Source organism: Pyrgilauda ruficollis, unplaced genomic scaffold (assembly GCF_017590135.1).
Source record: "Pyrgilauda ruficollis isolate IOZ18807 unplaced genomic scaffold, ASM1759013v1 scaffold12, whole genome shotgun sequence".
Classification (NCBI taxonomy): Eukaryota; Metazoa; Chordata; class Aves; order Passeriformes; family Passeridae; genus Pyrgilauda; species Pyrgilauda ruficollis.
The window spans coordinates 1,831,307-1,843,943 of NW_024510321.1; the positions used below are offsets into that span (position 1 = coordinate 1,831,307).

The 12,637-nt window shown below is 42.6% G+C and overlaps 1 protein-coding gene across 1 annotated transcript in view; it reads left to right on the forward strand.

Moving 5' to 3' along the window:
- The window catches only part of CRHR2 (corticotropin releasing hormone receptor 2), a 141,403-nt gene that overhangs the window by 68,536 nt on the left and 60,230 nt on the right, over positions 1-12,637 (forward strand). Inside the window, exon 4 of the mRNA XM_041490118.1 lies at positions 5,518-5,603. Coding sequence (XP_041346052.1) covers positions 5,518-5,603 — 86 coding nt within the window. The remainder of the gene's footprint in view (positions 1-5,517; positions 5,604-12,637) is intronic.

Sequence of the window (12,637 nt, forward strand, 5' to 3'; positions counted from 1 at the left end):
TGCCCTGAAGGCAGAGTAGGAAGGACTGGTGAGATGTGGACGAGACTGGCTGCACATTGATATTCTAAAATTACAAAGTTGAAATCCACCTGTGGCAAATACACAGAAATAACCTAGCGTGAAAAGGATGGCGAATTGCTCAGCTAGATCAGAGGCAAAACTGGTTCAATAGTTGTCTTAAAAGTGAGGAAAAAAAATGTAGATATAGGATATCAGTGAAAAAGAATCACAGTGGAGAGATTTACCAGTCTGTCTGTAATAGTTTTACAAAATAATTGCTGAAAATTCCTGGAGTTTCCACTTTCTGGACTGAACAAGTCCTGTGGGTAGGGAGGTGGATGACATGACCCACTGTGCTCTTGCCAGGTGTTCATTGCATCTGTGAGTCTGTGCCACAGCCACCCCTAACCCCACTTCCCAAAACCCTGTGTGTTGTAGGGCGTGTGTTCAGTGGGGTTCTGGTTTTCTGATGGATGGACCCTTCATTTCAGCTCAGCTGACAGCTACCGTGGATCAGCAAGCTGCCAAAGCAGCCACATACCCTCAGCTCAGGGATTAACAGGCTGGCTTATTTATTTATTCATTTTCCTGTTTACTCCCTTTGCTCCAGTAGCTGGTGAACTTGGCTCAAGATTCCATGGCCACTCTATAGAATTCAAGAGATGAAAGGCATAAATAGCCAGGGAAGTCAAATTTCCATTTTAATGATAACTGGAAATGTAAATCTTTTCAAAAAGTCATCTACATGAAACATGGCAAGACAAGTAAAATCTCTTTCAAAAGCAGCTTAGTTCCAGTTGTCAGGGACAAGATCCATTACAGCAGTGCTTGCATGCAGTGTCTGGAATTGTCTTTCACTCATGACTGGGAGGAAGTGGTGAACTTCCTGCTGAGAATGACATCCACTTACCTTCACCCAGTGCTCCTGTCTCCTGTTTGTGTCGTGCTTTTAATGGACTTTTACTGACTAAACACAGGGCTGCCACCAGGCCAATCCATACATATTGAGTTACCACTACCTGAAAGGCTTTGTGTTCTTCAACAGGGTCAATAAAAAAGAAAAACACAAAAGTACCACTCATCAAACATTTCCCTTTGCATACCCCATTCGGAAATGCAACATCATCTGCAGTCAGAAATGAAATTAAGGGCTAGGTTTTATCTCATAAACTGATGTAGAACACTGTACCTGAGCTGTGTTTTAAAGCTGTTCCAGAGGATAATTTTATGCAGTTAATCACAGAACCACAGGATGGCTGAGATCCACCTGCAGCCAAATGCCATGGGTCATGTCTTAAAAAGTTTTTAACTATCTTCAAAAAGGGAGACTCCACAACCTCCCTTGGCAGCCTGTTCCAGTGTTCTGTCACCCTCACAGCAAAAATATGTCAGTGGATTCTAAGGAGTAGCCAAATCACAGCTGGGATGACAAATACTGGATGTTGCTGCTCCATTTTCTGTTTTGACATGCACTGAGGGCTCCTCAGAAGAGTCTCTGGCGCTGTTGTTAATAAAGTGCAATAAATCGAGGTGGGATTCATTTTACATGAGTTCAGATGTGTAAAAGGCACATTTCTTTTTGAGATAAAGGTCCTTGAGCTGATTTGTGAAAAACTGCTCTCATCCCATGCAAGTTTTCCCAGAATTAATCTGGTAATAGTGGTGCTGAGTGGCAGGGATGATGACCAGAGTTATGGGAAAACTGGAAACAGAATTTGGATGTCTCCCCCCTTTACCAAACACCAGAGTGTGAGGAGTCCTTCAAGTGAATAAATAAGTCTGTGAGTTTCTCTCATGTTCTTCCATGTCAGATGAAAATCACTTTCCATTATTATTTATATACGGGCTCAAATCTGAGTTGATCAGCTTTTTCTATTTTTTATTTTTGTTGATACAACTAATATGCCGGAGCTCCTTAAAAGTCCTGTTTGCCCTGAAAACAGACAGAGTTGTGATTATAACAGTCTGGGGTTTTTTTTGATAAATGCAATGTTTCTATTTGGGTTTCTAATATAAAACTTTATTCATGTGGTAAGAGTTTTTCTCTATTTTTCTTTTTATAGTATGTATTGTGAATCTGTTAAAATTTTATTGTAGTCATAAGGTACTAGATAATTGTAGATACTGTTCTTTAATAGCTGTTTGAAGTATGGAGAGTTTAAGTTACTCTCTTTTATTGTTTGTTTTAAGATTTTTATTATGTTGTGTGTCAGTGGTATTTTTTTGGGATTTGTATTTTGTGTGTTATAAAATAACAGACAATAAAATACTATAAAACAACTTATAAAACTGTAATATAAATAAGAAATAATAAACATCTAAATCTAAACACAAAATATCATCTCAAACACTTCAACCCAACCTTAACAGAAACAAACAAAAAAAAACCCCAAAAACCAACAATGCAACACTAATTTTCTTCTGCATTAAAGGAACTTTTGCTCTCCACCTTGAATTTCTCACTTGCTCTTAAACGGTTCTACTAAGAATATTTATTCCACTAAGAATAAAGTTCAGGCTCTCTGTAGTGTGGGTGTGTGGGCATGTGTGTATAAATACATAAAAGTGAGACATTCCTGTGGGTGTTAGATTGTTTATCTGGATATATTCTGTGAAGAGCCATAAAATAATAGACTGAGCTGGACTTTCCCAAGAGCTGGAGTCAGGGAGAGTTGGGGATCCCAGCTGAATTTCTGCCAAGGCTTTGCTGTAGCCATGCTCAGATTTTTTAACCTACCTTTTTGTGATGTGGAATGAGGTTTTTTGGGGTGGAGACCCCTTTTGCATCACCTCAGAGTCCAGGAGAGCTGTGAATGTTGGTGCTGCTGCTGCTGCTGTGTGTCTGGGCTCTGCCTGCTGTCCTTGGCTTTCCTGGTGGAATATGACTCTGGTCAGCACCCCTGAGTCAGCCCTTGGGGAAAGGGGATGATGCATTTGCAGCCTGGAGGGGCTGAAATCCGTTCTGTGAAAGCTGGAAACCTTGAGCACTCCTGGATATTCCTTTCTGTTCAGGCAGTTCCCTTTTACCTCCCTGCCTGTCTCCTGCACTGGTGATTAGGCAGAAGAAACCAAGAGCCACAAATCTACAGCAAAAGGAAATCAACATTTTTAAAGTGGAAGAAGACACCACAGACTGAGGCCCAGGAGTGAATATTGGATGATGTGTCAAGAGCTCTTTGCATAAAGGCTGAGTGCTGCCTCTGCCATCCTGACTCATCTACTGCTCATTATTCATTTGCATGAACATCGAATCTCCTTGTCCAGTTGTGTTTTACAATAACAATGTATTATTGTGTTATACAATAACAATATATTATTATGTTATACAATAATAATGTATTATTATATAATAAACAAGTGCAAGTGCACACAGAGCAGGAATAACCACCTGTTGTAACCACCAAATCTCTATTTGATGTATTCCTTCTTGAGAGTAAAGTCAGGAAGGGGAAATTATAAGAGAAAGTATGCTGAGTTCTTCAGTATGTCATTTGTCTAGGAAAATGACATACTTATTTTACACAATTGATTTTCAACTAGGAAAAAATAGTGCTAATAGCTATATTTTTTATTATTAGCTCTTGTTATCCTAGTAAGGTCATGTAAGTATTCTTTTCTTCTTGGGTGTTTATTGTTTGTTTCTACAGTGGAGTTCTCCATTATGAGTCTTTTTTTTTTTTTTTTTATTTTTTTTTTGGGGGCAATCGTGAAGAAAAACTGAATTTAATCCACTGTGTTTCTGCACACAGTGCATGAACAAGAGCTGCTCCCTCCAGGTGCCTACTGTGAGGCTCTTACCTCTCTCAATAAAGGAGATGTTTCTCCTTTAAAGCACTGGCTAAAAGAGCTGCATTTTGTCATTAAAAAAGAGAGAGGGAGGGGAAGAAGGAAAGGAAAAAGGAAAAAGGAAAGGAAAGGAAAGGAAAGGAAAGGAAAGGAAAGGAAAGGGAAAAGGGAAAAGGGAAAAGGGAAAAGGGAAACTGTTAATGTGGCGTACAAATTAGCAATGACAACTGGAGTTTGGAATGAGAGGTTCCCAGAAGCCAGATCTGCTTGCTGCTGGTGTTGAGAAGTGACTGATACTGGAGGACATCCTGGACAAGAGAAATTCAGAGTTTCATTTTCCCCCCTCCTGTTCATGCCCTCACCATGTGGGAGATGTGCTGTGACAGCTCAGAGCTGCACTGACGTGGGTTGGACATCCCCAGTGCCTCACAGGGTGGATTGTGTTTGTGCTCTCCACGGCTGAGCTGGAGGGATACAACCAGGGAAAACGAAGAGTCAGAATGAGTAAAACAGGGGTTTGAATGAATAAAATAAGGGCTTCATATGAGCAGTACCCTGGAAGTGGGACTCAACATCCGACTAAGCAATCAGCTCATCTGGAGAGTCAGGAGTTTGCTACAGAGGCTCAAAGTCAGCAACAGTTCTGCACAGGGAGCTTCAGCACTGGCCAAAGGAGGGGACAAATGCAAGGGCTTTTAGGGATGTAAAACAGATTCTACCACCTAAACCCCACTCAGACTGTTTTGTTTTATTTGGCCTTATCACTCCAAAAAGGAACAGTGGAAAAGTGCAACTAGACACCACCAATATGAAATTCAGTCATTTCTGTGGGTACAGTGTCATCTGGAGCATCTGCAGGGACTGTTATTTGTTGACTTCCCTTCTCAGTAAGAAAAAGGACCTTTTCAAAAGTCTTTTTACCTTTTCCAAAAGCACCTTTTCAAAAGTCTCTTGACCTTTTTCAAGGGCTGGTGTCAGCAGCACATTTAGGACCATTTGATTTTTCTGCACTAAATGACCGTGGCAAAGGCCCAAAAAGAAATTGGGTAAAGGGCAGCAACAACATCATGAAGAGTCCATCAGGAAGTTGCCTGTATTGGTCCTTTGGGGATCTTTCTGGATTTCCTGTTTTATTTTATTTCTCTTGTTTCTAAGAAACAGTTCGAAATAAGAATGGAAAAAACCAAAGAACCTCTTGCTTGGAATTGGATGTGCCTTTGAGGAGTGGAGGAAGGTTTGTACAGGAAAACTGCAGTGTTCTCTTGGAATTCCTTGGGATGAAGGGAGTGCTTGCCAGAAATTGAACTCCTTTCTTTACCCCAATATTGCCACATGTAGTTCCCAGAGCCCTGCAGGGTGATGTTGAATTTGGACATTAAATCTCTGCTTCAGTAATTTGTGATTTTCACTTTCTGTGAGAACTGGTACCTTGGGAGGACACCAGGAATGATTTCAGTTGCAGTGTTCTCATACCTTTGCTGTCTACTGAATTCATATTCTATAAGAAAAAACTATTAATAACCACTTTTAAATACTCATTGTCTGTAGGTGTGTTTGTTATTTATTTCTCCTCTTCTGAGTGGGTTGCTGCAGTCGTCAGAGAGGTGGGATAAGTTGATTTGCCTTGTAAATAATCTGTTCTGTCAGTCTTGTCTTGAACCTATGAAATGTCTAGGCTGTTTCAAGTCCAGCACAGAGTGTTCATCTCTCTTTTATTTTGGTCTGTACCAGGAAATGCCTACAGAGAATGCCTGGGCAATGGGACATGGGCTTCCAAGATAAACTACTCTCAGTGCGAGCCTATTCTGGATGACAAGGTCTGTATTTTTCCCTTCATTCTTCTCAATGACATTTCTCAGCATAAATGAATGCAGAACTAAACTTAAGGTTAACGTGCTAATTTGGGACCTCTGAGAGAGATTCCATTTCTGTCTCTGCAACAAAACCTCCCTGTGAATTGAGGCAAATCACTTATCCTCTCTCCATATCCCCTACTCACATGTTTTTTTAAAAAGGATGCTTTATCTCGCTCTGTCCCTGATGATGTGTGTTTATGCAGATTTTTCCTAGCTTTGTTCAGAGCCTACAGCTGCTACAGTAAATGTTAGCAATAATAACAATAATACCTAAAGCCTCTTTGGCACTAAAAAATAAGTTCTACCAGCTGATTCCACCCCATATCTGCCCATTCTGAGGTCTCATCAACAACTGACCTTTACAGATCTCAATGTCATTTCTCCTTAAGCAAATATGTTAAGGGGCAGCAACAGAAAAAAATACATAAAAAGTAGACTCAGGACCCAGCTGTCTTTAAGAAATTGAACCAGTCTTGCATGGTATAAGTGTTATCAGATTTAAATTAGCATATGGGATTAAGTTCCTTCAGAAGGGCTGTGAGGAATTATGCAAAGCCCTTTTCAGATGTCTCAGAGGCATCATAGGCAGTCACCCTCACACAGTTTAAGACTTCAAGCCCTTCATACTCTTCCTCTTCCTGCTGTGTTGAGTGTTGTGGTGGGACACAACCCCACAAAGGCTTTGTGCTGTCTCTGCCAGGAGTGGCTTTTCCTTCTAGAAGCCAGGGTGGAGCCCAGCAGCTCAGACTGGTTTGTTTTGGTGATGCCTTGAGAAAGCTAACCTGGAACAGAGGCTGGACAGAGCTAAAGAAGAAAAGTAAAGATTTATTAGGAGGTCTCAATGGATCCACCTTGGGCAGCACAAGAACCCAGCCAGGGCTGCACCCAAGATGCACCAAAATGGTCCCAAAATACAGGAGCGCTCACGGGGTCTCTCACATTGATCAGTTCTGCTCCATTTGCATCACTGTTCAATTCCAGCTTTAGCCCATGAAGTCCCATCCTTGTTGTTTTTCTCTCTTCATTCCACATTGTTTATGCTCTTGGACTTGAGATTTGGATCATTTGTCCTTGGTGCCCAGCTAGAGAAGCTAGAGCAGGAATTGTTTTGTCTCCCTGCTCTGTGCAGAGAGCTCACCATGCCCTGATGTGAAGCTCAGACCCACACACTAAAGCAGCACAGAATCTGAAAAATATAAAAGCCAAACCCTGAGGCATCATTGGGATTCATTCAACTCATTCTGTCCTCACAGCTGTGCCATGCCAGGGACAGAGAGGAGAAAGATGAGATCCCACATTTAGTACTCAGGGGCTCTCTGTGCTGGTGCTGCACCCCAGAGCCAGGATGTGCTTTGGCTGTAGTGCAGCATCCATCCTGTAAGATCCAGTGTGGTCAGTCTGGGTTTTCTCCAGTTAATCACAAAACAAATAATGACACACCAGCTGCTGAGGAGGAACCTGTTCTTGCCCCCTGGCTAATTTAATCCTCCCTCTTTTGCCTAGAGGCTTCTAGGAATTAACAGAAGTTGTGCCAGTACCTGACTGCCACCCAGAGGGACATTCAAGGTGTTCTAGCACAGTGAAGAGGCTCCCAAGACAATTTAGGCCAACCTAAGCTGGGACCACCCCAGTGCAGCCCCTCATTCCCATTTAAAATGGAAAGCTAACTTTCTGCTGGGTCATTTTTTTTGGATAAATCAGGTCCCTACAGCATCTCAGTGCATTGTTGCAGGAGTGGAGGGACAGACTGACCATGTCTTAAAAGTGAGCAAGAGAGGGGATGTGAGCAGCCAGTGCTGATGTGGAGATTGGGGAGCAGAGCTGGGCCAAGACTGGATATCTGTGGTGTGGTTTTGAGCTGGGAGCAGTGAGCTGCAGCCGCTCAGGAAAAGGCTGCTGCATTTTAATAACACTGGTTACGTGTTTGCACGGCTCCCAACAGTGGCTGTCTGTGCACGAGCAAATACAGAGGGGTTTTATTTTAAGAGGATGGAGAAGTGTTGTGACTAGAGGACAGGATTATTCCCTTTACTCTGTTTTTGCTTTTAAAAACTTTGCAGCTATGGTGATAGCTTAAAACTCCTTAAATAGCATGTTTCTTAAAGAGATGAAAGTGCAGATGTTCCCCCACCCTTGCTTACAGAGGCTTAAAAACTCATTTATTAGATCTTTAAAGATTTGTGACAAGCTTTGCAAATATTAATATTTGTGAATATTTTTGAAATCTCTCATAATGCTCAGTGTTACAGATGAATACTTTGTGATCTCAAAAAAAGAGATAGAAACAAGGAACAATCCCCACAGATTTGCTCCATTTTGATTAAAGGTGAGATTCAGGCACACAAATGGGTCTATTGTTATTTACTGAGTTTAGCTGATGCTAAACATCAGTCTGGGGGTAATGCCCTATGACTTGTGTTTATTTTTAATCCAAGAAAAACCAACACTGCTTTTAAGCTTGACCACTCACAGGCAGAGTGCTAAAGAATCACATGATTTTAATTCAGTGATTGATAACAGGGGAGAGGAACAGGACTTTTCAACATCCATCCCATGTTTTATGACAGTTTTGGTAACGTAGCAATAGAAATTTTAGGTTTTCTTCAGCTGTGGGTCAGTCTTAGGGGGCCATCAGCTCAGTAACACCCATTCACTGGGTTATATTAATGCATCATTGCTCTGCTTGTGGTTGAGGCCTTGGTTGAGGCAGTAGCTGATAAAACTCTGCTCTGGGACTGATTTGTTCCTAGATTCCCACTCTGACTGAGACCTAGATCCTTAAATGTAGTTGTGTGTGTAGTTTAAAATGTCCCAGTGTCTCCAGACTGTCCTTTGGAATGCCTGTGTCCATCATGTCCAGAGAAGGGAACAGAGCTGGGGAAGGGGCTGGAGCACCAGGAGAGGCTGAGAGAGCTGGGGGGGTTCAGCCTGGAGAAAAGGGGGATCAGAGGGGACCTTGTGGCTCTGCACAACTCCTGACAGGAGGGGACAGCCGGGGGGGTCGGGCTGTGCTCCAGGGAACAGGGACAGGACCAGAGGAAATTGCCTCATGTTGTGTCACGGGAGGTTTAGACTGGGTATTAGTGAAAGTTTCTTCTCTGAAAGGGTTTTCAGACATTGGAACAGCCTGCCCAGGACAGTGGTAGAGTCACCATCCCTGAAAGTGTTCAGAAAACTTGTGGATGTGGCACCCGGGGACAGGGTTTAGTGGTGAACAGGGTGGTGCTGAGGGAATGGTTGGAGTCAATGATCTTAGCGGTCTTTTCCAACCTTAAAAATTCTGATTCAGCAGCAGCCATGGAGGTCCCACCAGGACCAGCTGGGAATCACAAATGTCCCCAGGGCACCTCAGGGGACAGAAGGTGCCTGTGTGTGCACAACTACTCCTAACCCTTGCCTTGGGTGGGTACCCAAGTGCTGATGTCCTCCTGTCAGACTGATGTCACCCTCTGAACAAATAGTTGGCTCCTCCTCCAGGCACAGGAACAAGACACAGAAATAATTTTGATCCAGCTGGCTGTTTGGTGGCACGGTGTGTGACAAATGGAAAGATTCTCCTCAGCCTACAAGCTCCTGTGTTGGAAGGGCCTTCACTGCATCCGACACAAATCTCTGCTCTTCTTAGAGAAAAGTGAGCGTCTCAGGCAGCACAAGAGACATCTTAGCCTCCAAAAAGAGCTATAAACCAGGAACTCTGGTGTTGTGGTCTGTGGCAGCTGTATGTGAATTTGCTTCTGATGATGTTTTGAGGTGGCTTCAAGCTGAGTAGCTGAGTTAGCACCACGCTGGGCTCAGACTAATGTATCCTGCATAGGAGCACGGTCACTTCAGCCACAGCAGCTCCCAGCTGGCTCAGGACGGGAAAGCAGTGAGCTCAGAGTCATCTGGCATGACAAAGATACTTCCCAGTTGCTTCTGCAAGTCTTTGGAGAGGTGTTCTTAAGCTGTGCTGGTGCTGAGATCATCCTGGCACCGGGAGGAAATTGGAAGTGACTGACTGGCAATGGCGTGTGGAGCCTCCCAGGGAGACATGAGCTGTAAACGCTGGCAGGACCTGTCAGTAAGTTCTGTAAGAGGAAGCAAGATCCTTGTCAGATGGTCTGAGAGTGCTGTTATTAGGTGGTTATTGATTCAAAACACTCCCTGAATTGTTTAGGACAGGTTAAGCAATCACATCCCAGCTGAAGCAAGGGGAAAAGTGCCCTAGACAGAATGAGTCTGCCATTAGCCTGGAGGCTGCCTGTGGGGAGCCCAGCAGGCCTCAGATGTGCAAAGCCAGTGCAGATAAAGTCATGCTGCTGTCACTCCTCAGTTTAGAAGCTCTGCAGACACCTCATGCCAATCATGGTGTAACATGATTGTCATGTCCAATGTCATGGAATGGCATTGCAGTGGTGTGACCTGCTGTGGCCAGGGGGTAAAACCGTCTCTGGATTCCCCATCCCTGGATTCCCCATCCCTGGATTCCCCATCCATGGAAGTGTTCCAGGTCAGGTTGGACCAGGTCAGGGGCTCTGAATAACCTGGTCTAGTAGTTGGCACTCCTGGCCGCAGCAGGAATCATCATTAAGGTCCCTTCTGACCCAATCCTTTCCAGGATTCTATGATCTCCTTCTCTAGCTCATTTCCAATCTAGCAACCCTCCTCCTAATCCTGAATATAATTTAAATCTTTGTTTTAGTGGAGTGAATCTTCCTGAAAGCAGAAGGTTATTGGGTAACAGGAGAAGGTTGTTGACATTTTAAATGTATTGGTGGCCAAGAGGGCTAGCCAGAAAAGAGCTGTGCAAGTCTTTTACATGAGCTGAGCTTTGGGGAACAAACACATGATTTTCTGGGCACGTGCTTTTCAGCCCTGAAGATGTTGCCTTCCATTCCAGGAGAGATGTAGATTGCATGTAGGCTGGTGGAAAGTGGTCTTGCCACCCTGTCAGCGTAGTTTTCCTAAGCACCAAGGCAGTTCTTGTTTCTGTGATGTTTGAATTTGCCTTCAGGAAACCTTGTGAGCATCAGAAGCAGAAAATATGAAAATCGTGCTTGTTTCTCCTTCAGCATCACTGCATTAAACAGGAGCTTCATAATTTTATTTTTCCAATTAATTTTCTCATCTTTTGAACCACACCTTCTTAAAATTTGAGTGAAGTTGAAATGGTGGTCAGGAGCCAAAGGAGGGTCAGCCTTAAAGAGCAGGAACCTCGTGCTGGGAAAACACAAAGTTTGCCATCTTCCAGGAGATTTCTAGCCCTAAATGAGCAATTCTGAAAACAGTTCTTAGTCAGATGGGTTTGAGTTTTGATAGTGCTGTGAGAAGCAGTGGATTCAATGATCCTTTTGGATCCCTTGAGATGTTCTGTGATCCTCTGGCTCTGTCAATTAAGCAGGAGAGTCAATGAGCCCTGCAGTTTGCCAGGGCATTATTGAATAAAACCACATTGCACAGGTAGGCCCAGCAGGTCAAGTGAGTTTTTGTTCTCTTCAGGTGTCCCCTCCACTGAAGGATCAATAAAACACAGTGTGGAATTTGCATTCTGTACCTTCGTTTTGTTGCTTTTTTTCTTTCACCTCCAGGCAATTCAGAAAATGGGCCCGTGGATGGGGAAGTTTATTTTAGGGGATTTTATAATAGACTTAAAAATACTCTGCGTGGTTGAGTTGTGTCCAGAAACAGCACATTACTCTGTGAGCTGAAGATGCAGGCAGGTTTCATCACAAAAATGATTCCAAGAGAGCTCCCTGGCTCTCTGGCAACGTGCTGGAAGATGCTTATCTTCACAGAACAATGGAACAGATGAGCTACAGCTGCTGGTTGTAGTTTCAGCCAAACATTCATTCACTGACAAATTCCTTTCACTGGAGTAAAATGTTAAGGGAAATTGTTAGGGAAAAAAAAAATTAAAAAAAGAAATTTAACCCAATTTTTTTAAATGATGCCATTTGTAAGATTTTACTTTCATATTTTTATCACAAGAGAGGAAATGTAGGTGGTTGGTTTTTAAGAGTCTTGTTCTTCTGAAGGAGGGCAACATCCCAATATGGGCAAAGATCTGCTTAACTTGAAAAGAAATAAATGTCAAAACTAATAATAAATATATTTTTCAGGGGCATTTAGTCTTCCAGTAGCAAACCTCTTTTTAGCCATCTCCAGTATTTATCTGAATAGTGTCTTTCTACTTCTTCCTAGCCAGGCAAAGAGAGGAGATGCTTCTCCTTTCTCCAAAGCCAACAGCAGCCCATCAATAAAGATGTTTCTGCAAGGCCAAATTTTGATCACCAAATCCCTAAATTCACTGATTTAGATGGGAGCACTTCTGTACTTAATTTTTTGTTTACAGGATCAAGAACTTGCCAACAATCTCCCCCACACGCAAGGAAATAGACACTAATACAGAAAATTTCACCACATATTTGGGTTGCTGCTAAAAACAACAGGATTCCTGGTTTATCAGAACTGAAGGGACACCACTGGGTTCCAGCTCTTTTAGTCTGCTTTGGTTTGAAGGATAAAGATCACAGCCTGCAAGGAATGTCCCTCAGAGGAAAATCTGCCTGTATGGGAAGGGCTTGTTATTTATTCTCACTGACATTTTTGTGTGAAAACCAAGCCATTTGAGTAGGAAAATGGCATAACCTGGCTCATTAAGACCGTGCTGTTTCCTAAGAAAATAACGTTTTATAACTTTTGAAGCTCTGAGAAGATGGGTCTTTGGTAGGTTTGTTGTCTAAAATGACAGAGGTTTAAAATAAAGAAGTCTGAGGAAATGGAAAAAGAATAATTTAAAAAAAAAAAAAGGGAAAAGTAGGGAGAAAATAACTTTTTTTGCAGATATTTGTAAGAAACTATGGACAAATCCTGAACTGAAATGACACCAAGCTGGTACTTGTGTGCCTGGGCAATATATTTGCCTTACACAAGAGGCATCAGCCCTGGTACTCTTATGTCATTATAAAGTTGAGAAAAGTAAAAGTAATGACTGTTTTCTGAAGTGCTAAACTGTT